The sequence below is a fragment of the Protopterus annectens genome, chromosome 3.part1 (genome assembly GCF_019279795.1).
Source record: "Protopterus annectens isolate FY-2018-M chromosome 3.part1, PAN1.0, whole genome shotgun sequence".
Lineage (NCBI taxonomy): Eukaryota > Metazoa > Chordata > Ceratodontiformes > Protopteridae > Protopterus > Protopterus annectens.
This window is the reverse complement of record NC_056732.1, coordinates 290,478,423-290,505,239: the sequence shown is the minus strand read 5'-3', so window position 1 is coordinate 290,505,239 and position 26,817 is coordinate 290,478,423. Positions and strand designations below refer to the sequence as shown.

Here is a 26,817-nt window from a genome sequence, read left to right as displayed (position 1 = left end):
AAAACACACACACATATAAACATCTATACAGTATCACTATCCCTGTCTATAGATGGATCAATTTTATCATTTTTTATGATTTTTGATTGGCTGTTTTTTTTCTCTGTGCTTTCCTTAAAGTCTGCATTTACCTGTCATCGAGTAAGGCTGTAAGATTTAGTTAGCTTACCTTATTTTACCTGCTAAGGTGCATTTTTTGGTGAGATTTTAATTTTACTATGCTTTTAATATTTAAGAATTAGGTCAGGAGGGATTTTCTTTCTTATGGGACGTATGAGTTCAGTCTTGGAATAGTTTGTTTTTGAGTTTGGATTTGTGTTTTGGAACATTATGCAACTTGTCAATCAATGTTCATAGGAATTCACTTTTGGAGTGATGTTTATTTCTGTGAAAGCACTGACTCAGAGTTTCTGGGATTTTCTTTATTTGTCTGCTGTTGTGCAGCCATTGAGGTAGTACATATAAATAAGATGTTGTGGTGATATAGCACCTTCTCTCCCCATTTTTCAATTTACAGTGATTCTTCTGCCCTTGTAAACATATTTTTTTCTTTGTTTCCTTCATATGGTTTAAGCTATGAGTACTTTTTCAATCAGGCATAAGCTTCAAATAACTTACTTTCTAATTAGTAGCTTGTTTTTTTTTTTAAATCCTAGTTTCAAACTATTTCCACATCTTTAACATGTATTATGTTAGTGCTGCATGAAAATTATTATTTTCTGTTAACCGTAACTTAAGTACAGTGAGCCAGCCTAGTAGCATAGATGGATAAAGCCCTGAGTATGACCCAGGTGACACAAGTTTGATTTGTGACGATGCTGCTGGCAGGGAGGAAGGGCTTGCACATCCTGATGGGAGGTGGCATTCCAAATGTTTCTCTGCTAGAGTAATTGTGGCAGCAGGAGCCCAGAGAGATGACAATGGGCTAAGTGGGGAAGGGAGGACAGGGCAAATTTGATTGCCCCTTGGTGCTGGGGGAAAAGGCATGGGCTCTAGCTAGTCCTCATTTCCTGACCAGTCGGACAGGAGAGGGAGGGCATTAGGACTAGAAGAAAAGTCCTGGTCTCCATTAGAGTGCCTGTGCTACTTCTGGTAGTTCGATCGTCACTCTCAGGGATGAGGAATGTAGTAAACTATGAAGCTGAGCATTCACCCTTGGTCTACAAACTGGAAAATGAATGAGTGGAGTATGAGCATTTATGGTCCAAAGGGGCACAGGACAAAAGAAAAAAAAACTTAAGTATGGTTGATGGAAAATCTATATATAAAATTGATTTAAGACCATAGATTTTATCTTTAGGAAGTTGTGTGTCTAGAGTTATAAAATAATGAACTATTTTAATAAGCAATCATTTTGTTTTTAACTTTTTTCTCTTTGCTTCCTCCAATTTTTTTGGTTGTTTGTTAGCAGTTTATGCTATATAGCCCTGCTTATGACTGTAGGGAGATCTGATGTAGACATTTCTTAATCTGATTATTGTGCTAGTTTTATCCTGTTGGGAATAAGCAGCTTTCATAATTACTTTTATCTGATAGTTAGTAGTGGGCTAATCCCCTGCATGATACGCAGGAATAACAGCCCTGCTTTTATTGGGCCCCTATTTTTGTTGTTCACTTTGGTACCAGATTGTTGGGTTTGGTAAACTCTGAGCAGCCTAGCTGTTAGTTGATGGTTTACAGTGACAACTTATGATGTGTACATAGTTTAGGCTGCTGGTGCAGTGATCCTCCCCCCGAGGGGAGTTTCAAAAAAAATCCAGAATTTCATATCCTAACCCTAATGTTCATGGTGCCTACTTCTTCAGTTGCTCTGGAAATAGTGTTTCATAGATTTCTCAGTAATATGTCAACACGGTTACTGTTTAATTTGTGCCAATTCATATGTTTTTCCTTACTGAAATTATAGTTGAAAAGCATTGTTTGGGCACCACCATTTTACACACACATATGTCATAAGCTAGATGGGAATGTTAGGTACTTCTGAGGTTGTTCTGTAATATGGTTACCTAATCACATGAAGAAATCACATTTAACTTATGGATCTTAGCACTGCAGCATAAAAATTTCTAAGTGAACTAGTCTCATACCATGTTACAGTTGTTTAGTATTTTTCACTATTGAACAATATTAAGGCTGCCTTCTATGAGAAACAACACTCATGATGAGATTTTTGCAGGCTAAAACGCCAGATTGCTTATGAGCCTTTAATGCAATTTTCTCCGGTAAAATTTATCAAATGATAAAGTTAAAATATGATTCTATTTGCTGAGAAGTTGCAGATGTCACAGACTTTTTAGCTAAATGGTTTGCCTTAGGGTACAAATAGTAGCACAAGCTATCATTCACATTTTAGTATGGAATAAAAATTCTGCTATAATCTGTGAACATTTTTCCATCTCTTTTCTTTATACTCTTTTCGAAGGAAACAGACTGGCCTTATGGCGTTAGGAATATCTTGTTTTTTACTTATTTGTTTGTTTATTGGTTAATTATCTGGGTGAGTAGGCTGGTCAGATGACCTTTTTTCAGCTAGTACTCAAAAACCAGAGAGAGAGCTGGAATATATATTTATAAAATGGAAAAAATTGACAAACTTAGCCAATCGTGTGTGTGTGTGTGTGTGTGTGTGTGTGTGTGTGTGTGTGTGTGTGTGTGTATTATAAATATATATATATATATATATATATATATATATATATATATATATATATATATATATATATATATAGTTATATATAGATATATATAGATATAGATATATATAAAATACTTTGTATAGAAGAATTATATATTTACATGTTTACTGTAAGCAATATCTTAGGTAAATTAGAAGTATTCATACATTAACTGGGAGAGTAGAAAGCCATATTATCGATTGTCTTCAAAACTTGAAACACTTGTGTTGTTCTTTCAAATAGTCAGTCAAATTCTTTTTGAAGCTGTTAAATTCAATGCTATTTCTAATGTCAAAAGTAAAATGAAGATGCAATTTTGAAAAACACTGTTTCACTTATAGCTAGTTTAAATGGAAGCCTGAAAAGGCTACTTACATTCTGTGTACTAGACGTACATGTGTAAGGCTTGTTTCTTGGTGATGACAGCTAGATAGCCACTGGAGGTGGCAAGTAGTTGTTATGGAGAAGGTAAACTTAATGTATCCAGCAGTAAGGTTGCCATAGGTGTCACTTGTAGCAAGTTTATATTTATTTTTTTAACATTTGTTGACTGGGAAATTCTGACTAGGACAGAGCCTGTTTTCAGCAGAGGCCTGGGGAGAAATGCTCCAGATGCACGTCTTTGGATTGTAGAAAGAAACCCACACGAATGCAGGGAGGACATGCAGATTCCACACAGAAAGCACCCCAGCCGAGAATCAAACTGGAGAACCTCTTGCTGTGATGTGAGGTGACAACATTAACTGCTGCACCACTCAAGTTAACTTAACGTATGGCAGAGAAATCTGCACATTTTGTTGCTGGTAACCTGCAACAACTTTTTGTTTGCTGTGAGTTCTTAGCAAGACTAAGAAGTGCATATTCTAGTGGAGAAAGTAGAACATGTTCAACTGTTACCCTTGTGGCATCCTGTGGACAGTCCTCATGACAAATTTTGTAGATGTTGTATTACTTTTCCTACAGTTACTTCAGTATGACTGGTAAAAGTTAAGGTATTTTTTGACATCATCCAAGGCAATTTTGCTCTCTAATAACTGGTAGACAGATACAGAAGGGAAATGGAGGCAGAGAGAATCAAACCCTTTACTCCTGGCTACAGATTGACCTCTTATATTAAAGGCTCTATCTAAATGAGGCAAATTTAAATAAGGACTCATATATATGTATTCACATTATTTGTATATAGCATATTTAAAAGTACCCCGGGATCGTTTCATCTAATAGAAGTCAGGGCCACTTCATGAGATTATAAACTCTGTTTTAAACTGTCACCCTTTATATTCATAAAAACTGTACATCCTTCACCTAACACATATCTTAACTATTTGTTGTCTAATGTTATGCTCTAGCTATCTTGTACAGCACTCTTTATTGCACCTGAATCTGTACTATGTGTTAACATCATCAGTGTTTTATACTCTCTGTGACTTCTTGCATGCATGTTAAAATTCTGTACTATTATACACAACAAGGATATGCTTATTCTCTGTATATTCAACTATATCCTGTGTTATTTCTTCTACCTGCTAGCTATGAATATGTACATGTAGATTTCCTAAATATGTTAGTCTCAAACTTCCTATTCTCATTGTGCAATATTATTTTAGTATCCAAAATAAATAAATAAGAATCATATATGTTAGAGTTTACATTCATCACATCAATAAATTCTTTCAATTTGTCTTTGAGACTAGTCTACAAAATAAAGAAAAAAACATCAAAAAAATTATTTATACAGAACTACATGGGAAAATAATAAATGACTTTAAACACTGATAATTTGTATAGCACTGTTTTTCAGTGATATGAGAAACATGAACTAACAAAGAAAAGGGAGACAAATTTGAAAACAAAATGTAAACACAGCTGTGAGGAAGTTGAGGAAGAGGCCATAATCTTAGGTGATGTAAATTTTGACTGAAAACAAATAAATACCTCACCTTATCTAAACGTATTTGGATTCTCACAACAATAAAATGTCACTATCAGGACCCACAAAACATCTAGCAAGAAACCACACTAGATCGGATTCTTTCAAATAAGCCCCAGAGCCTCAATGCCACCAGAACTTTACCAGACAGTGTTAGTGACCATCTACCCACCTAAGCTATCAGACAGTGGATAAACGTTCAAAAGCAAGTAGCATACAAACAAGTCCATAATCTGCAGAATTTCATCCCTGAATGATTCATAACAACTATAAAGCAATATATTTAGAACTAGCTAAAACATTACCACTAGATGAAGCAGTTACTCATTTAATCATATCTTCCTAACCATCCTAAATAAGCAGGCTCCACTCAGAAAAAAAGAGTCAAATTGAGTCAAAAACCTTGGCTAACAAAGCCTACTAAGTAACTGCTGTTAAATAGAAAATGGGCCTGGAAAACGTATACAAAAAATAAAACTCATCTGTACAGGATTATAAGTATCTCAAAAATCTCCAAAAAAAAAAAAAAAAAAAAAAAAAACAAATACTTAATGACAAGAAAGAATATTTTACAAACCTACATATTACACACCAAAAATAACCTCAAACTGTTCTGTCAGTCTGTAAAGTCACTGCTCAAGACCGGGCAACCCTTTGCCTCTCAAAACAACACCACCTCTAAATACCCTGGTAAAACAGCAACTCAGTTCAACACACAATTTGTAAGTTATATCTTATCATGAACCAAACAAAACTCCACCTCATCCCTTACTATTCCACATCCCCTACCAACAACAAAGTACCCTTTAAACTTGATATGTTCCCACCTCAAAAATAAAAAAAATACCTACCGAAAATTCAATAGTCCACCTTGACAGCTGACCAAGTACAAGCAGAGTACCTCAGAATAGCAGGAGAAGCTATATTATTCCCAATCTCCATACTTATGAATAAATCCTTAAAAGAAAATCATGTCTAGAAAATATCATGCATCATACCCCTACATAGAGGCAGAAAGAGACCAGATAGCGACGCGGTTAAGGTATTCGCCTCCCATGCACAAGGTACAAGGTTCGATCCTGACCTCCGGCCAATGCATTATTTCAGGCCTTTGCATTATCTACTTGTGCTTCTGTGGGGGATCTTTCCCCCAAATCATGCCGAATGTTTCCATCTGAAACACACCCATAAAAGAAAGACAATTAAAAGGGGAGAATGAACAAGTACTCAGCACTAAAGTACCCCAACACAAATAGAGGAAGAAACAGACTTAGTCAAAGAAGAATGTAAGCAGCTATGAAACTACATGGGAGATCGTAGGTTTACCCCGGGGTCATCTCTGTGTCACTACTAGACAGAGGCACAGTAAACTAAATCTATACTTTTGTACCATTACATGGGGTGGCGAAAGCCACATACACTATGGCTAGGCTTATAAATGCCCTAGGGCAGATAGCCTAGTACTAAACTATGAAACTAAATTCTACCAACCTAACCAACTTATGTCTGGTAGCCATCCTCCCACCACTATCCAAGATATTAGAAAAATGTATGCACACCCAGTTGCTCAAATACCTCAGGAAACATAACCTAGTCTCCTTGACTTAACATGGCCTTCGGTCTAATCATAGATTTGTAGCACAACTAAATGCCCTTTTAAACTTTACAAACACAGTTAATGAACTCTGAAACAATGGTATCCTAGTCTTTGCAGTCTTCCTAAACCTATCTAAAGCATTCAATGCTGTCTCACATCAGAAACCACTTGAGGAACTAGCCTCTCTAGGCTTCAATATCCATCACTAATGTGGCCCCACAGATACTTATCCAATAGGAAGCAAGCCATGAAATTGCAACAAGACTATTCTGATTTCTTTAGGATCAGTTCTAGGACCCCTACTTTTCAACATCTTTATCAGTAATCAACATTCCTGGTACAGTATGCAGATGACATCACTGTTATCTACTCAGCCCAAACTCTAGCCTGCCTAGAAGAAAACACCCAAATGGCCTTTCTAGCTATAGACTTCATACTAAAACTACCCAAACCAAAAACAATCTTTTCATATCCTATCAGCCTACAAAACAAAAATAGAATATGTCACAAAGGCAAAGTTCCTTGGATTAATGCTCATTGTTAATTTGATATTATGACCAACACTTACTCCTAGCCATCAAAAAATAAAATGGAAACTAGGATCCCACTACAGGGCTAGGAAATTCCTCACTAATAACTCCAGAATAACCATAGCACAAACATACCAACTTCCATCCCTACACTATGCCTCACCCATAACTTAACCATCAAAAACAAACTACAGACAGCCAGTAACAAAACTGCAAAATTTACAAAAGACAGTTCTCACAAAACACTATTTTATAACACTAAAGATTTAACTAGCTTGAACGTAAAAAAAACTCTTTAACTTATTACAGTCCATAAACTAATAAACTTTTCAGAAAAATGTCCAGTTCCAAAAGGAATACTACAACACTATTCCACTAATCGAGCACTGTGATTCAGTAACAAAGCTTTTCTATCCATCACAAAATCAAATAGCAGTGCAGGAGATGCACTATACTCTAACCAGGTAGCAAAAATCTGTAAGCAAATCCTCCCTGAAATAAGACAGGGAGACATACTGCATGTATTCAAAAATAATACCTGCTAAGTAACTGGTTGTGTTCATGCACTACCCCAAGCTAACCCCCCCTCCCATACTCAACATAAACTCCTCTTTCAAAGTTACACTCCCTTTACTTAACCTTTCTGTACCCGGTCTTATACACAACTTAATATCTCTATCACTAACAAATCTCACTGTATACTCTCACACAAATGTGAATTACACTATTCCTATAAGGACTGCCACTCCATACTCTACTTTCTTTCACTCCTACAAACCTTCCATTTCCCAGGTAACTTCTACTGCCTCTATTTTCTTTAAAACAGGTCCATACAAACTCTCTACCTCAGTCTACCTAATGTTTCATATAACTATTTGTCTTCTTAAGTTCTACCTTCTGCTAAGTCCCCTGCTGCCTTTGTTACTCTTCTCTGTACTTACATCTGATATGCATATTGCATAACACATCCACTGTCTGTCTGTGTAATTTCTCTGTAACTATCTAATGAAAAAAGAGTATTTCATTAAATTCATAGGCTACTGCATGTTATATAATGTCTTCTATATAATTGTGTTTTCATGTAACCTTAATGCATTTTACAAAATGCCAGTGTTTTTTTTTTTTTTGTCTTTAAATGCACATGCCTAAAATGTGGAACTTTTCTCCTTGAGCCTCCACTTAAAATGGGATAATCCCCACTTGGAACTTGATGAATGAAATTCAGAACCCACTTGGAACTTCCTGGTAAACAGAAATAAATAAATATATATTATATATGACAATCAATAGAAAATAGAAACTTTACTTCTGTCAATCAACAAGTTTCTGAAACTAATTTTTAGAAGTTCACCAAATAACCGATATGAGACCATGACAGGACAACTGTCAAAAGTAACAGTTCAGTAAAAGTTTATTTTACCAGTTACCTACTGATTTTCTTTGAAGCCTGTGAGCATGTATGTATACATCCCTATCTTTGTTATACGTTTAAGTCTCAAACACAACTATACAGAAGTCATAAACTACTTATACTGAGTGAGTAGTAGAATGCATTGGGAAAGATTCAAAGACCCTTGTTCTCAGTGTGACTTAGTCTAGTGAAGTAGATGAACCAGATAAAACTCCATGCACTACACAGAATTATGATGAGGCCTCTAATCATAGCCCTTTATTATGTATTCACAGCATAGATGCCAAGATATGTCTCAAGCGCATAATGAGCCAGTTGGGATCGATAACCCACTCATAATCCTCTATTTTACTGCTGGCTCAGTTCTTCCCCCCAAGGCTTTTTTTTCTCAAACAGCTTTATTGATTTATCACTTGTGACATAGGCAAATTTACATTCTTACAAAAGTAATTAAACTGTATTAACATAAACATTATACTTCACATATACCGCTATATAAAATATAACCTAAGCAATATTAATGTGACTGTTCATTTTTGGCTTCCTCAGACAATACGATAACTAAATACTAAAACCCAACAAACACGAACCAAGAACTGAAAAAGAATAACCCACGAAGTATAAGCAAAAGTCCAGGCTGAACAAATTCAAACCAAATAGCCGTTTATTTAATAAGCGCTTTCGGTAGAGAGATTCTCCCCTCCTTCTTCGGACAAAAAAATGCTACAAGCCTGGAAATCATTCAGACCATTAAATACTATAGATTGGTTATGACATCATATGTATTTCATACCAATTAAGCAATTAAACAATTAATTACCTTTTGCCTAACATTCTTATATAAAAACCTAAAATAGATAAAATATATGATACATATAATATATATAATTAATACATTTAATACATTAAATATATCTCAACCAAAAGATAAGCAGCAAGCCAGCAACTAATATATAAACCCAGACTTCATGCAAGAATGTGTATCTTGGGTCCCTATAAATACCTTCCAGTCAACTGTTTTTTCACAATATACAATACCATGTATGTGTGAAATGTAAAAACATAACAAATAAATAAATACCATGAAAAATTCAATTATATAAATATATATACATTAAACACATATAACACTCCTTTTTTTATTTATCTACCTAAAGCCATTAGTTTCAAAAAACATTTTATGGATAATATCTCATTCAAACCTGGAACAATATAAGAGGCAGTACGAATCTGCCAAAAAGCTTCTTGTTGTTCCAATTTTAATTGCCACGGACCGCCCCTCAATTGAGGTTGTACTTGATGTAAAACTGAGAAAAGGAAAGAATGATCTGCATTTTGGCAGATGTGTTTTGCCAGTGCATTATTTGGATCTCTTTTCTCAATGGCATAAAGATGTTCATACATTCTTTTTTTGAGTGGTCTGTCGGTCTTACCTATGTAAAAAGCAGAACACTTTTTACATAATGCCGCATAGACCACTCTGTTGGAACTGCAATTAAATGATCCATTAAGACAATATTCTCTCCCGGCCAATTCAATGTTGTGACCAACATGAATATGTTTACAATGTTGACAAGTTCCACATTTTTTCATCCCTACATTCTTATTATTGGATTTAATTTTTCTCCGCTCTAAGAGTTGTTTCAAATTTTGGCCCCGCCTGTAAGTAACTATGGGCCTATCACCTACCAAGTTGACCAGGTGTTGGTCATCTGAAATGATCGTCCAATTCTTACGAACAATGTTAAATATGGTTCCTCGCTGCTGCTGTGCGTCTGTGGCTGTGCCCTCCTAGCTGTAATAGCTAATTCTCCCGCCTTTACCCAGTGTCTGTTTGCCTGGGTTGGAATCTTCTACTACTCTACGAGGGTAATTTCTGCCTACTACCCTTTGAAAACTCTGGACCTTGCACTCTTCTTCCAACCCACTACCTCAAGATTTTAAAAGACTAATTCTCTCGCCTTTACCCAGTGTCTGTTTAACTGGGTTGGAATCTTCTACTACTCTACGAGGGTAATTTCTGCCTACTACCCTTTGAAAACTCTGGACCTTGCACTCTTCTTCCAACCCACTACCTCAAGATTTTAAAAGACTAATTCTCCCGCCTTTACCCAGTGTCTGCTTGCCTGGGTTGGAATCTTCTACTACTCTAGGAGGGTAATTTCTGCCTACTACCCTTTGAAAACTCTGGACCTTGCACTCTTCTTCCAACCCACTACCTCAAGATTTTAAAACAGTATGTCTAATTAATTGTTTGTGGCCTATGACCATTTTTATCCGGTGAAGTTTCTGTTTGCTCCTAGCTAAGCTTGTCAGCAGCAGCCCCCCCCCTTACTCTGTTTCACTCTTCCTTTCCCCTACCTTCCTGTTTTACTTGGCCTGTACTCCCCTCCCAGTAGTATACGTTTTTCTGCCCCAGACCCTTTGTGACTCTTCTCTGTACCTCTGCCCCTTGTCCACTAGGTGTCACTCTATCCACAACTTGACTTACAATACTGGTTTATTCCCCTACCTTCTTCCTCCTATTTTCACCTTTCTCACTCCTATCCCTTTCCTCCTTTGTAGTGCTCTTTGACCCTCTCCTTCCTACGCTACCTATCTGTATCCTCCTATCTGCTAGCTTTTACTGTTACTTTTTACTTCCTCTCTGGACTCTGTGTTCTGAGCTTGTGCTTTGCCTCTCTATTATATCTGGATCTTCCTAGTCTCTCCCCCTGCCTTAGCTGCCTCTAGGTTTGCTGTCCTATTCATTACTATTAGTTCTTCTCACTCTTAGCTGGCTCAACACATTACTACTCTACTGCATCACCTTTACTCCTCTCTATCTCCCTTTCTAGGTATCTCTTCCTACCTAGGTCCCTCCTTCCTCCTGTAGTCCTACTCTGCATCTGACTACTCACCACACCCCTGTGTTGTCAGGACCTAGTTCTCCTCCCCTCTTTTCGATAAGATACACCCCTTCCGCTCCCTACCTAGCCCCTACCTATCCCTTACCCCTCCCTCTCCCAGGTACTTCCTTTGCGAGGTTTTATAGTCCCTCCCTATCCCCAGGGCGCCATCTTTAACTTTACCTTCCTCGCTGCTGCTGTGTGTCTGTGGCTGTGCTCTCCTAGCTGTAATAGGTATTGTATTAATCTGTTTATGTTACTTTGCGTTATCCCTTGATATATTCTGGTTAACCTGTATTTGGCATTTGCTGATTTTTCTGCAGTCGCTAATGTATTAACGTTTGATTATCTATTGGTTTGTTACTTAACAGCCGACAATCAGTATTGCTTACTTCAGTTTCTGATGTCGTCTTTTAAATGGCTGCTGTCTATAACTTTGTTTAAAGTGCTTAGCAAGTGTTGAACAACATTGCTTACTAGAGCTCTCTGAGCTGCTGATTTATATTGCATTTGAGAATTACTGACGCTATTTCTTAAAGCTGTTTTGTTGCTGTGGTTTGTTCTGTTTGCATGTCTGCCTATGATATATGCCTAACAGTATACGCAGCGTTTTTGCTGTGCCATTGAATGTGTTAGTTGCGCAGAGTCTTATTGTTTTATCTTATTGTTTCGTTTTGGTAATGCTGTGTGACCTAGTTAAGGCTGCTACACTGATTTTATAGGGAGCACTGTTGAGTGAATACTATAGTCTACTCAGTGCCTCGTGAACCCCATACAGGCTAGTATATTGATTCTTTAAGGGAAATGCTTATCGCATTTCCGCTGTTGGCGCGCACTAATATTATAGTCTACTCAGTGCCTCCTGGACCCCATACAGGATAGTACACTGATATTGTTTTTGTGAAATACTGGGAATTTTTTTTATGGGAACCTGAAATTCATAGGGTATGCCTATCGCATTTGCGCACTGTTGAGCGACTAATTTTATAGTCTACTCAGTGCCTCCTGGACCCCATACAGGCTATTACACTGATTTTGTTTTTGGCAAATACTTATCGCAATGTTGAGCGACCAATGATATAGTGTACTCATTGTCTCCTGGACCCTTACAGACACCTCTGGAGATCATACCTCGACTAAGGCCTTGACCTTTTCTAATATTTTTGGGTAGTGTTTAGCGCTATTTTCTGTGACTAATACTAGGCTAATCACTGCCTCCTGGACCCCACTCAGGCTCATCTGAAGCTTATTTTGGTGACATATATCACTATTGTTTTTGCTATGGTTATTGTAACCTTCACTGTAGGTTAGGAAGTGGCCTTACACGTGGAGACTGGGCTCAGGTCATACTCATTACAGGGCCCTCCTTCACTTAGCACTCCTCTCTGCTGTACATTATGGAGTGATGTGCCTGCCTCATTGTTTCCCTTTGACTTTAGATAAATATTTTGTGCTTTAATTAATGGTATATCTTGCATTTTTAACCAACTGCTGCAGTTTTCCTATTGTGGATATGCACATGATTTACTGGTAGAACCTTAAACTGTGTAACTATGCAAATTGTTTTTGCCTAAACTCTTATTTATTTTTTAACTAACCTACTCTATTTTTATCGTGCTATACTTTATCTGTGTATTTGGTTACTGCACAATATTGACACCACTGCATTTTTTTTATTCAATTTTAATGCATTTGTATTCTCTCCCACTTTTTCTCCTGTAACAGCTAATTCTCCCGCCTTTACCCAGTGTCTGTTTGCCTGGGTTGGAATCTTCTACTACTCTACGAGGGTAATTTCTGCCTACTACCCTTTGAAAACTCTGGACCCTGCACTCTTCTTCCAACCCACTACCTCAAGATTTTAAAAGAGTATGTCTAATTAATTGTTTGTGGCCTATGACCATTTTTATCCGGTGAAGTTTCTGTTTGCTCCTAGCTGCTTGTCAGCAGCAGCCCCCCCCCCTTACTCTGTTTCACTCTTCCTTTCCCCTACCTTCCTGTTTTACTTGGCCTGTACTCCCCTCCCAGTAGTGTACGTTTTTCTGCCCCAGACCCTTTGTGACTCTTCTCTGTACCTCTGCCCCTTGTCCACTAGGTGTCACTCTATCCACATCTTGACTTACAATACTGGTTTATTCCCCTACCTTCTTCTTCCTATTTTCACCTTTCTCACTGCTATCCCTTTCCTCCTTTGTAGTGCTGTGTGACCCTCTCCTCCCTATGCTACCTATCTCAATCCTCCTATCTGCTAGCTTTTTCTGTTACTTTTTCCTTCCGCTCTGGACTCTGTGTCTCCGCTCCTGTCCCCCTCGGGCACTCACTCTCCCTCCCTACCCCCAATTCTCACCCACCCCCAGGGGTCCTAACCTTATACTTCCCTAGTCACACCTCTTCCCCTTACAACCTATCCTAATCTGTCCCGCTAAAACCTAAACCCCTCCCCTCTACACACAGTCCTTCCTCCTCCCTCCTTCCTCTACTACTAAACTTACCTCCTCTCCTATTACTAAATTCTCTCCTATTCTTCCCTTAAACTTCCACTCTCTTCACCTATACCTCTCCTTTATATTCTCTTTTCACACCCCTTCAGACCCTCCTACATTCTCATTCTTTCTTTCTTCCTGCCTTATACCTATAACTCCACCTCTCCTTCCCTTTCTTCTACTATTACCATATAACTTACCTTACCTCACATATGACTCCACACTTACCCATCATGTTGATACTCTTAGCATTATTCTCTACTGCCCTTTATTCTTCTTACCTTCTTACCTTCTTCGAACACCCTCTTAAAAACCAACCAGACTACACATATAAACATACATCTATCTTCCACACTTCTCTTACCTCTTTCTTAAATTCTACCTCCTCCCCCAGCTATCACCTGCCTAAATTCCATAGGCACTCTCACCTTACCTATGCCTTACCCTCAGATAAAAAAATGAAACAACTAACCCTTCTTAAAAGCAACTTCACATCCAGACCTAATACTCCTACCTTAGAAGACGGTGACATTCACCCCAACCCTGGCCCTACTTCTTCCTCCCCTAAAGTATCTAGGCCTAAATACAATAATACCCTACTCATAGGACATCTAAATATATGAAGTGTAAATAACAAAGTACCCTACTTACATGCCCTCTTAGACACTCACCACTTTGACATTTTGTGCCTCTCAGAGACTTGGCTAAAACCAGCCACCAAAGACACCGAGATTATACCCCAAGGATATAATCTATATAGACTTGATCGTTCTAAGCGTAAAGGTGGTGGAGTGGCAATTCTATTTAAGAACCATCTTAGCATCTCCACCCTCCCAGCCTGTCAAACTCAGGATGCTAGAGCTGAAGCCATCATCGCTAAACTTCAATTAAATGCACAAAAAGCCCTTTACATCATCTGCATGTATATTCCACCAGGCAACAATATACCTATCTTAGAAGACTTCCTCTGTTGGGTTTCCTCTAACTACCCCCAAGAAACTATTATTCTGGGTGACTTTAATATAGACTGGAATACCATTAACAATGAAAATCCCTCCTGTCATATAAACCTACATGGTTTTACTCAATCCATTACCATTATAACAAGGCTTAATAAACCAAGTAAGAAACAGAGTATCTTAGACTGGATACTCATAAACAAAGCCAATGTTTCATATAAGGTAGGAACTATGCCTGATGACCTCAGTGACCACTGCCTAACCTATATCTCTAGGGAAAAGACTGACTATCAAAACCTCCCCAACATAAGAATAATACGCTCTACCAAACACTTTAAAACTGACTTATTTCAAAATGAACTCGAAACATGCAACTGGAACCTCTTGAAATCACTTCCACTTAATGAAGCAGTATCTTTCTTTAACTCTACCTTCCTTTCCATATTGGATAAACATGCCCCTGAACGCTCTATTAGAATAAAGTATAATACAGCCCCATGGCTCTCAAAGGAAACAAAGAAATTAATTCAAACTAAAAATAAAGTTTGGGCCAAATGGAGATACCATAGAATCAGCTCTGATTTTCTTCATTTTTGCCAACTTAGAAACCTTACAAAAAAAGCTATAATCTCTGACAAAAAGAACTACTACTGTAAACTACAAGAAACCCATTTAAATAAACCCAAACAATTCTGGTCTTCTATCAACAAACTCCTTTCTCCTGGAACAGCTAAAACTCCCTCCCCTCTAAACGCTGACCCAGATACCCCTAACCATACTGCAAACGCTTTTAACTCATTTTTTATAGAAACCATTCAATCTCTTGCTAGACAACTAAACACCAATAACGTTTACCCTCCAAGTAAGCTTGCCCCCCCCAACAACTTCACTCTTCAGCCCATCTCTACCTCTTTCATCTACAAGCTTATTCTCAAACTGAAACCCTGCACCCCCTCTGCTGACAAACTCCCTTCGCTCTTTCTTCAAAAGGCTGCTAAACAGATTGCATACACTATATCTATACTCATAAATAGGACTATCCAAGAGGGAACCATACCTGATATATGGAAAGTCTCTCATATCATCCCACTACACAAAGGTGGTAACTCCATTGACTACACTAACTTTAGACCCATTGCTCTTCTCTCACCTCTAGCTAAGATAATGGAAAAATGTATTCATCAGCAACTTGTACAGTATCTCTCTTTATACAACATTATAGCCAATTGCCAACATGGCTTCAGACCTCACCACAGCACCTCCACTGCCCTCCTCTCCTTTGTTGACACCATCAACAACTACCGTAACTCCAACCTTGTCTCCTCTGCTCTATTCATTGACCTCTCTAAAGCTTTTGATATGGTGAACCACTCTTCCCTTATTAACATCCTTGAATCCCTGTCATTTGATAACCTGGCTATAAAATGGTTTACTTCCTATCTAAGCAACAGACAACAAGCCGTTCTTTGGGACAATCATATCTCTTCCTTATTGCCTGTTTCTATTGGAGTCCCACAAGGCTCCATTCTTGGGCCACTTCTCTTCTCCCTTTACATAAACGATCTTAACACTGTAATCCCACAAGCTACCTGCATCCAATCGCTGACGACTCCACTATTATTTGTTCAGCATCTACCTCTTCAGAACTTCTCTCTCTAACTCAGACTACCTTCAACACTGTAGAAACTTGGTTTTCTAGACTGTACCTACTCCTCAATGCTAAAAAAACTAAACTTCTCCTTTTCACTCCTACCACTAGAGCTTCCCCATTAAACTTCAACATCTTGTCCAATGACACCACTATCATCTCTCCTGACACAACAACTAAACTGCTAGGAATAACCATTGATAACAATCTCACATTTGATCAACACATCAATAACATCATCAAAACAGTTAATAAAAAAATAGGTTCATTATACGTATTAAACCATTTCTTACACCTTCTACCAGAGCTACTATCACCCACTCCCATCTGATATCTACTCTCTTTTACGCCTCACCTATTTTCACTAACCTTAAAAAGGCTAACCTAAATAAACTAGCAACCTGTTATAATAGCATTGCTCGCTTTGCCACCAGTAACCCTTTCAGAACACATCACTGTCATAACCTAAAACTCCTAGGCTGGCCAGAGCTACAAAACTGTCTTATTATCTCACAACTTACTATTGCCCACAAGATACTCTACCAACCAGAGAACACCCCAATACTTTCTCAACTTCTAATCCCTTATAACAATCTTACCTCCTTCGATCTTCTTCTAAACTCATGACCAAATCTGTAAAATCCCATAACTTAGCTGGTGACTCTCTGTTCACTAATACTGTAGGTAGGACATGGAATATGCTACCCACTGATATCACTCTAATCTCCTCCTTACCACTCTTCAAACAAAGAATCAAACTGTACTTCCAAAACCACTGGCTGTGTTCCTGCAGGACTCCTGACTAACCTTCTACACTCTCCCCACTCTACTATAACTATATACTATGCTTACTAGCTATACACACTATTTCCTTTTCTTGCCCTGCTGCTCTACTTTTATGCTCTGACTCACTCCTCCTTTTCTCTCCCCTGCACTCTTTTCCATCTTCCTACTTCTCCTTACTAGACTACTGTTTCTCACTCTTTCCCTCTCTTGTATTACTACATTAACCCCTTTAAATCTCCTGCTTTACCTCTTTCTCTTTGACAGATTATTGAAAACTAATTGCTAATCTTTAGATGATTTAATGTTATGCTACTACTGACCTAGTATAATAACTGTAAGTGCCTTAGGTATTTGTTGTTCTTATTACCAAATGTATATTCTTATTTACTTAATTTTTTTTTATATGTCTCTTAATGTTGATTAATGTGTGGAGCTTTTCTCCCCGGGCCTCTACTGAAAATGGACATATATCCAGCTAGACTAGCCCGGTTAACAAATGTAAAATCAATAAATAAAATAAAATAAATCAGTACAATAAGTGAAACGAAAACACAAATTAGGAACTCTATTATCCTCTACAATCCTACTAACCATATTTCCTCCTCCAAGGATTGGTTCAAAATGTCCGGACTTTCTTTTTGTATAAACTTCTTGCTTTATCTCATCCACAAGGCAAGAAGGATATCCCCGTGCTATAAACATAGATTGAATGTTCTCACATTCAGTCATAAAGTCTGCTGATTCAGACACCATTCTGGCTGCCCGGACAAATTGTCCCTTGACTACACTTTTTTTCTGATGTAAAGGGTGGGAGCTAGTAAAATGTAAATATGTGTTAGAAAATGTAGTTTTTCTATAGATGGTTGACCTGAATTTCCCCAAAACATAATCCTTACTTAGTTTGACATCCAGAAAAGTTATTTCATCTGAACTAATAGAATGAGTAAATTCCAAAAAATGTGTCATTCCGGATAAGCTCTCAATAAAGGCTGGAATACATTCTGGAGGGCCTTTCCATAAGAAGAACATGTCATCTTGGTACCTTGTGTACCAAGTGACATTTTCTTGATATAGTTCATTTTGAAAAAGGAGTTCATGTTCCCAAGTTGCTAAAACGCTATTGGCAAAAGTGCATCCGCACGGTGAGCCCATATCTATCCCAGTGGTTTGGAGATAATAATTGTTCTTGAAAATGAGAAATTTGTTTTTAAGTATAATGTCTAGCAACATTTCCACTAGATACATGTTTTCCTTAGATGCGCCTTTACGGAGCATAAAATCCACTGTCCACTGAATCCCTAGCTCATGTGGAATGACAGTATACAGGTCACTGATGTCTACTACAAGAAAAATGAGAATGGGATCATAAGAAATTTTACTGATGTTTTCTAAAAAGCTCCAGGAATCCCTACAAATTTGGACTTCTTTTTTCAATAATGGCTTTAGAATGCTATCAACTAATTTAGCAGAAGCATACGTGACAGACCCCCTCCCATCTACTATTGGTCTAAAGGGAGGATCCACTAAATTTTTGTGGATTTTCGGGGTGCCAAAAAGGGTTGGAATCCTAGGAGCTGGCATGATGAGATATTGTAATAAATCATAATCTATTGTTTCTTCTAAAAATAACTCGTCCATCAGTTCCTTGATTTTTTTGGTAGCAATATTGACCTCATTAATACTTGAAAGGATGTAGGGACCTGTGTTTAGATATTCTAACATCTTGTTTTCATATTCAAAATTATCCATCAAAATCAAACCCCCACCCTTATCAGGTGCCATGACTCGAATTTGGCATTCATTGAGTAACTGGATGAATGCCAATTCATTGTTACTCACATTCAATTTCGTCCGCTTTTTCCCCAAGGCGGAAAATATTGATTGTCGGCCATGGCCCTCAGATCTAACTCACACATTTTTTCGAAAACACTGAGTGTGTTGTTAAGGGGTGGGTTAAAAATGCTAGAAACCCTATGAGTACTAAGTAGAGAGGGAGTGTTACCTAATAAAGATGTAAGATTTAACTTGCGAACATAAAGTTTTAAATCTACAATAGTATTCACAAGGTTACATTTTTTATCACGGACGAAAGACAAACCTTTTGCAAAAAAATTAACAATACTTTCTTCAATTGTTAAAACCGTATAATTATAGATTTTAAAGTCTCCATTAGAATTATACAGTATTGTGGGCCTCTGTGTCAAAGTCAACACATCAGCGGAGTCAATTTGATCAACAATTAACGTCTCCGCTGGTTGCCCCTCTTCTTCCTCTGATTGCGTCCTCGATAGTTGTTGTTCGATGTCGCATTTCTTGTAGTGTTGACCCTGTGAAAACCCTGATTGCTCTCATCTTCAATCACCCCCTCATCTAAAATCCAAGCATTATTGTTGACGTTAGGCCCATTATGATTATTATTTGCCCCATTGTTCCTTAACCGTTCACTTCTGCGGACTGGTTGTGGTTCACCTTCGCCCACAACCGCATTAGTATTTACATTGTTATTAAAGTTGTCAGTGACTTCCTCTTCTGTGGATTCTTGTCTCCATACAGCAACTTGACCCAATGGGGGTGGGGGGTAGGCTCTATGATTTTGGTAATCAGTCATGTCCCTGTCTATCTTCCGTTTTTTATTATTGACCATTTTGTTAATAGAGGTTTCAATACTAGAAAGAACCCTCTGGTAATCATACCTGTATCTGAGAAAATCCACATGTTGTTGTAAAAATGCCTCAAGTTTAATCAACTCTTCTTGCAGGGAACCTACTTCGATTGAATAAAACTTAATTAAGCATTCCATGAATTCTGTCCCCTGCTTGTCAAACAAGCAGAGAAGCTCCCTATGAAACTCAGAGTTCCTTATAATCCCAGCTGGGAAACGCCATTGGCGCAACCCCTTTGGGACAATATGTTCGTTAATACATTCACGAAGATAGGATATTTCAAGCTGCAGTTTCCTGCAGCGAAAAAGCTTCTGATCGAAAATATTTAAGCTATCCGAAAATGAACTCACCCTTTCTTCCTGAGCAAGTTGACTGCCATTGTGACCCGATGTAAAAAAGTCCTTATTCGCAAAAAGCGAAGATAAACATGGCATGGGAGATGAGTTTGAAGTTCCATTTGTTGAGTTATTCTCAGACCCAAAGGCTACATTCACATTGTGGCCGCCTCCAGGTTGTTGACTCGAGTCTGCAGCCCTCTCTCTGGATGCCCCAGGCGGTAATGTATTTCCTCTTCCTGTTTGCGAAACAGTGTGTAAGACGTTAAGCGCTGGTATTGCTTGCGCTTGTGGACTGCCATTACGGCCACTTGTCTCCTGTACCCTTTGGGACAAGTTGCCCACTTTGGCCATGAGGAGATTAATTAATACTGTTAGATCATTTGAAGATGTAGAATTGGACACGGAAGTTGTGTTTAGCGTGGAAGGAATAGGTCCTGCTTGCTGCTGTCCTTCCATTGCAGATGGAAAATCTTCATTTTGAGAAAATAGTGGCTGGCTACCGTTTCTGTTCAGCCCATTGCTTTGCTCAGGAACTTCGTTGGCTCCAGACATCACAAACTTGCAACATAAATCACCAACAAACACGAACCAAGAACTGAAAAAGAATAACCCACGAAGTATAAGCAAAAGTCCAGGCTGAACAAATTCAAACCAAAAAAACCCCCACATAGGATAGGTTACTTTAACCAGGAGCTCCTAAACACGCAACATTACTGAGTAAAAGACAGCTGTTTTGTTTATCGTTCTTAAGCTAATATGGAGACTTTATTTTGTTAAAAACTGCAGAAGAGAACAGGAATAATTAAATGAACAGCATGAGACGTAAAGTACCACTGCTTATTACAAACAATTATGAGTTCACTTATGAGCCTCGTCGCTTTTCTTCCAGGAAGGAGCTGCTTGTAATAATACTTGACTGTGCAGTATAATAGTATAGAATTGTGTCCTGCAGTAATTGTGAGGCATAGTACAATGCTAAGTGCTTACAATACCTCAGAGTGTGATAATACCCCAAATATTCAAACTATTATATGAAATATATGGGGTAAAGTAAGTCTACGTGCTGTTCATCTGATATTATATCTTAGCAGTTGCAGAAATCTACTGATATATGATGTTAGCACATTTGCAATGCCCACAAATCCTACAGTGCCAAATGAGCAGTAATAGCTGTACATGGAAACTACCAGAATGCAGCACACATTATAAGAGTTTTCTGTGCTGCTGTATGGTCTAGCTATCCCTGAATGACTTGGTAATATATGTTACTGAAGGATTTTGAATAAAGGCCAGACCTAAAATAAGTTTTAATTCTGTGTGTCTTTTCCAGTAATTATATATAATTAGTCAAACACATCAATATGTATGCTGTTAGGATCACTCTCATTTTAATTACTGAATGAGCTTAAATGGTACGATAACATTCTGCCTTCGTAATCACTTCTGATCCTTCATAGCATTTTGCTGTATCGGTACACACAAAATGTTTATTTATTTACTACAGCAATTCCACTGGCTACAGAAACACTTCTTTTGCTGACATATTTATGGTGTTTAAGTTTCACTGAGGTTTCACATTTCAGACAAAGTGATAAACACAGTTTGTTGAAGTCAACTCCGCATTTATGAAGCTGTTTTTGGAATCCTGTCCAATTTTTTAAGTAAAAACAATCCAAGTGTAACACGGTTGAAAACTTTATTGACTAATGCCAGTCAATAAAGTTTTTGACCGTGTTACACTTGGTTTGTTTTTAGTTTTATTTTCTAGTGTATGGCCCTTGCCATCTGTGTTTTTATCAATTTATAGTAGTTTGATTAAGAAAGCATGTCATCTATATATATATATATATATATTTATATATATCTCAATTTCAAGATCTCTGCGCCATTTAGTTTTAAGTCTACCAACCATTTTGTAATCCTCTTATACTCACAGACTCATACAGTGTTTTTCACTGATCATTGACATTTGTAAGAACATATTGTTGAATTTATTGTTGAATTTATATCCCACCTGATCCCAAACGTCCAGCAGCATGACATCATCCTCAGCTAAATCGTCCTGAGTGAATTCTCCAGGCACTTCTTCAACCTAAGGAGGAAAAATATGGCTTATGAAATAGATCATTTCTGCAACTTAGGAAAAAAACCTCTTTAAAGCATACTATTTAGTTTTAGATGCCATTTTCAAAATACATATATTTTTGCTGACGTTGGCCTATATGTTTTATTGAGAAGTAGCTTCTGAAATAAAAAACGGAAAAGGCAGCAGAGTAGTAATGCTTAAAATATGAACAAGTGTTTTTCTTTTCTTGACATTCCAGCAGTTGCTCGGATTCATGAGAATTTTGCTGATATTTCTTTGCCCTACATTAGACAACAAAAGTAAAAGAAGACTTGATAAAAACAACAGCACACAAAGCTGTCTAAATATAACATATTGATAATGGTAATAAAATGCAGGCTCTGTAGATTTACTGTACTCACTCAGGATACAAAATGCCAGCTTACTGCCCATGTCAGCCTTGCTGCAACTGATAAGGACTGCATTGTCTGTCTCTGCTGCTATTCAGTCAACAGATACTACCTGTCTCTGAACTAGATCAAGGATACAGCAAATAAATCATACATATGTACGCACACACACACACACACACACACACACACACACACACACACACACACACACACACACACACACACACACACACACACAGCAGCATTCTAGATATGCAGACTGCAGAGGACTGGAGAGCTTTTGGTGAGACAGTAACACTGCTGTTTGTAGCTTACAGTCACTGAATGCCTAATGCAGACTTGTTCTTGTAAAATGTACTGAGCAAAATCATAGTAATGCATGCTTATTGGGAACCTGTTTTTATATCTAGCAAAAGGAAAGATAAGAAAGTGTGTATATTCACAATTTATACACTGTCATACTTACACAACTTGATCCTGATTTCCAAACATACTGCTGCATGTCACTTTGTCTTATGAAAATATTCCTAAATGCAGGTGATACTAACCACAGCCACCACCAACATGATATTTGCTGCTTCTCTGAGACCATTATAGGATACAGGACCCACTTGAAAAGCCCTATGATAATGTTGCATTCTGTTGTTATATGGAAAGCCATTTCTAATAGAAAGCCCACATGGGTGACTGCTCCTCCGGTACACCCCCTTTATAGGTTCATATGTGTTTACTAAGCTAACGACCACAAGGGCCTTTTTATGCCTAGCCATGCATCCCAAATCTCTGACAAGTTCTGATACCCTTGATAAGTGTAAGCATGGGCCTAGGAGATAAACCATTTACAGGATACCTGTGTCCATTAGAGACATAGGTGCCAAACCAGGGATGAATTTCTGGTTTCCCATCCAATTGTCCAAGTTGCACTTGAATTGGGTTAGAGAGGAACTCTGCTTCACATGGATGGGGAGCCTGTTCCATAGATGTGGTAGTCTCTGGGACACATACCTATCTCTCCAGCAGGTCCTATTTTTATCACAGGCAAGGATTAAGTCTTTGAAATGGGTAATTCTGGTGTTTGTTTTGTGGATATGCAGGAGGTCCATCAGAGTGGGGTTTGAAAATCCCTGTATGCCAGGCACAGATCCCCCTCAAAAGCCTGTAGGAGACAGAATACAGGGACAGGGCCTTGAGGTGGCCTGCATAGGACATTTTAGTTACACCCTGTATTCTTTTACTGAGAAACATCTGTGGGCATTCCAGTTGTTGGATATGCCTGGTTACATACACAGTCCTGGTCACCTACACTACAGCCTATGCTCTCACTTTCAGAGGGACTTGTTCTGTGATCTGTATTCTTGAACCTGTTGCCCATAGTTACAGTATGTGGTAATTCTAGTTCCTTTTCATGTTCCACCCATTCCTGGATAAAGGTGTAACATGACACCATGTGGCAAAGTGGGCTACTCCTACCCTTCACTCTAGTAGTTTCTTTGATTTGTGAATATACAGTTTATCTTCTCTTTTAGTGAAGCCTTGCACTAAGTCCACTACCTTGGCCTAGACAATGACCGCAGCTGTCCAGCACAAAACTGTATGGCCATCGTCTTACAGACTTGTTGCACCATAGCAATAAATATGTTTATAATCTCTCTCTGGCTTCCTTTTGGGTCTAGCTGAAGCTGTAAAATGGGAGCTAAGGCAGTTACACTAAAGTCTTCTTACTCATTGTCAGATTAAGTGGTCCTAGGAATGGTGTGGATGTACTGGATCATTTATAAAGGGAAGGGTCATCTATATCACTATGTTTATTTGACTGGCTACATAGCAATTGTTGGAATTAAAAATAGAAAACCTTGGCTAAAGCAAGGAATGAAGACAGGTAATACAGCAGAAAAGATTACTGCAAATGTCTATGTAAGAGAAGATTCAGGTGAATAAGGATAGGAAGGGATCCAAGAGTTGAAAGGGAAAGGTGCAAGAACTGGGGGACTCATTTGCCAGTGGGAACATGTACTATGACAAAATGGGTCTAAAACTGTATTACGATTAGGCAGAGTTCTGAGACTGGCATTTTGAATGACAGGTCAATCTCTGAGTCAGGAAGAATAAGCGACTTACTGCAGTCCATGTAGGGAGCAAGCATGAAAGGTAGACTGACTGGAAATGCAGACTGCAGAGCACTGGATAGATTTTGGTGGGGCAGTAGCACTACAGCTGCATTTTCAGAGGTGGTGCTAGCGCTTTATACTGGTAAAATACAGACGGCGGGAATTTAAATATTCATAAAGATTTGTTGTGAAGTTAGAGAATTATGCAGTGAAATGGGTCATTGGTCAGGAGGATAAGGCCAGCGTAACTATGCTGACCCTGAGAATCCTAGTAAAATGAAGAGCAGGGCTTTCTGGATACAGGAGTGTATAGACCACCAGAAAATTGTCAGAGACAGGGGCTGATCAGGTAGCAAACATTCCCTTGGTGCTGGAAGGTCAGAAGGATGTGTATTCTTTTCCCTCCTCAGGTGCGTGGATTAATTTTCCAGTATTGACACTGCAGTAAAGTATAATGGAGGTGTTGTATACCTGTGTGTGCTATCCTTTGGATGAGATATTATACTAAGGCCCCATCTGCCTGAGTTGTTGCTAGCTCAGGTGAATGGAAAATATTTCATGACACTCAATGACATGAGTAGTGCTTCTTTATTTAAAGATAGTAACATCACAGACAACTTAAAACAATCTCCTTCTTAAAATAAAAATCTTTTTCAACATTCCTCCTTTTTTATATTTGTAAAAACATGATTTGAAACTCAAACCTTATATTACTGTATGTTCCTTAGCCAATCCTTTCATCCATAACCAATTTTCTGCCTTTTTTCTTATTTCATTTCATACTCCTCCTGTTTTTATTATACAAAGCACATTGCATCCGGCCAAAGTCATATGCCAAATATATGCAAGCACTTTTTTATCCTTACATCCCACTTATCTTTACCAACTCTTTAAAAAAACATATAAAATCATTTACATTTTCATTTTTTTCCAATATTACATTTCTGTCTTATTCCTGTTCAGAATATTGTTATTCTTTCATACTCTTAAAACATGTTCAGCTGTTTCTTCCTTGTTATTTATTTATTTTATTTTATTTATTTATTTATTTAAATTTGTTGTCCGGGAGTGTCCGACTGGACGTGGGTCCATTTTCAGTGGAGGCCCGGGGAGAAAATCTCCACAGTAAAATAAACAGACAGTAGTTACATTGGATTACATAGCGATTAACAATTTAACATAGAAATTACTTACAACATATTTACAGATGAAGAACATAGTACATCAGTAGACAACTAGAATTTTTATCTGTGAAGTACATAACAGGCATTAACAAATGTAACAATGAGAAGTTCCTGCTGTATAATAAGTACTAGGCTTATGAGCATCTGAGCTTGCTATCATCAAGGTAGTTAGTGGAGGTGAAAGAAAGGTAGTAGTTGGATGGGGTGGATGATATTAGAGTGGGAGTTGCAAGGGCATAGCCAGCATGTTTTTAGGTGCACTTTTAATAAAGTTTTGAAGTTGGTGCATGATGGTACGGAGGTAATTGTGGGTGGGAGTGAGTTCCATAATTTGGCTATGGCGCAAGAGAATAGTGCTTCACCAGCAGAGTTATTGGCTTTAGTGATCTGCAAGTGATTTTTGTTGCTGGATCTTAGTGGTCTGGTAGTGCGATAGGGTTGGAGTAGATTCTGGAGGGATGGGACATTTAGTGGTTTACTAGTTTGTGGGCGAGTGAGAGTTGATACCACTGAAGGAGGCGAGGGAGTTCAAGCCAGCCCAGTTCAGCAAGTGAGAGACAGTGGTGACTATGGTATGATGCCCCTGTGGCGAATTTGGCGATTTTGTTGTAGCAGGTCTCTAGCTTGTTTAGATCACATTGCCTTAGGTTGGTATATACTGGAGAGGCATAAAGTAGGGTGGAGATAAGGTGGGAATTTGCTATTGAAATATTTGCTGCTTTGGTGAGAAATTGTTTATTTCTGTATAATGCTCCTAGTTTTTTGTGGACTTTTTTTATGATCATGGATATGTGAATGTCAAATTTTAGTTTATTGTCTATTTCCATTCCTAGCAATTTGGTGTGTTCAGTTGGGTATATAGTGGTGTTGTCTTTTGCTGTGATGTTAAAGTGAGAATTGTTTTGAGTATGTTTAGTGGGTTGGAAGATGAATAGTTTAGTTTTGTTTGGGTTGAGTATTAATTGGGCATCGGATAACCATGTTTCTACAGAGGAAAAGGCTTCCTGTGTGACTTTTTGCAGTTTGGGTAGGGACTGGGCTGAGCAGATGATGGTCGAGTCATCTGCGTATTGGATGAGTGTGCCATGTTTGGTGGCAGAGGCTAGATTATTGGTGTAAACAGAGAAAAGTAGGGGTCC

General features: G+C 38.1%; 1 protein-coding gene across 1 annotated transcript in view; it reads right to left on the bottom strand.

The window, feature by feature from the left end:
• SCIN (scinderin) overlaps positions 1 to 26,817 on the bottom strand; it is a 1,026,348-nt gene that overhangs the window by 37,184 nt on the left and 962,347 nt on the right. The window contains exon 14 of the mRNA XM_044066756.1: positions 21,923 to 22,000. Within this exon, the coding sequence (XP_043922691.1) occupies positions 21,923 to 22,000 (78 nt within the window). The remainder of the gene's footprint in view (positions 1 to 21,922; positions 22,001 to 26,817) is intronic.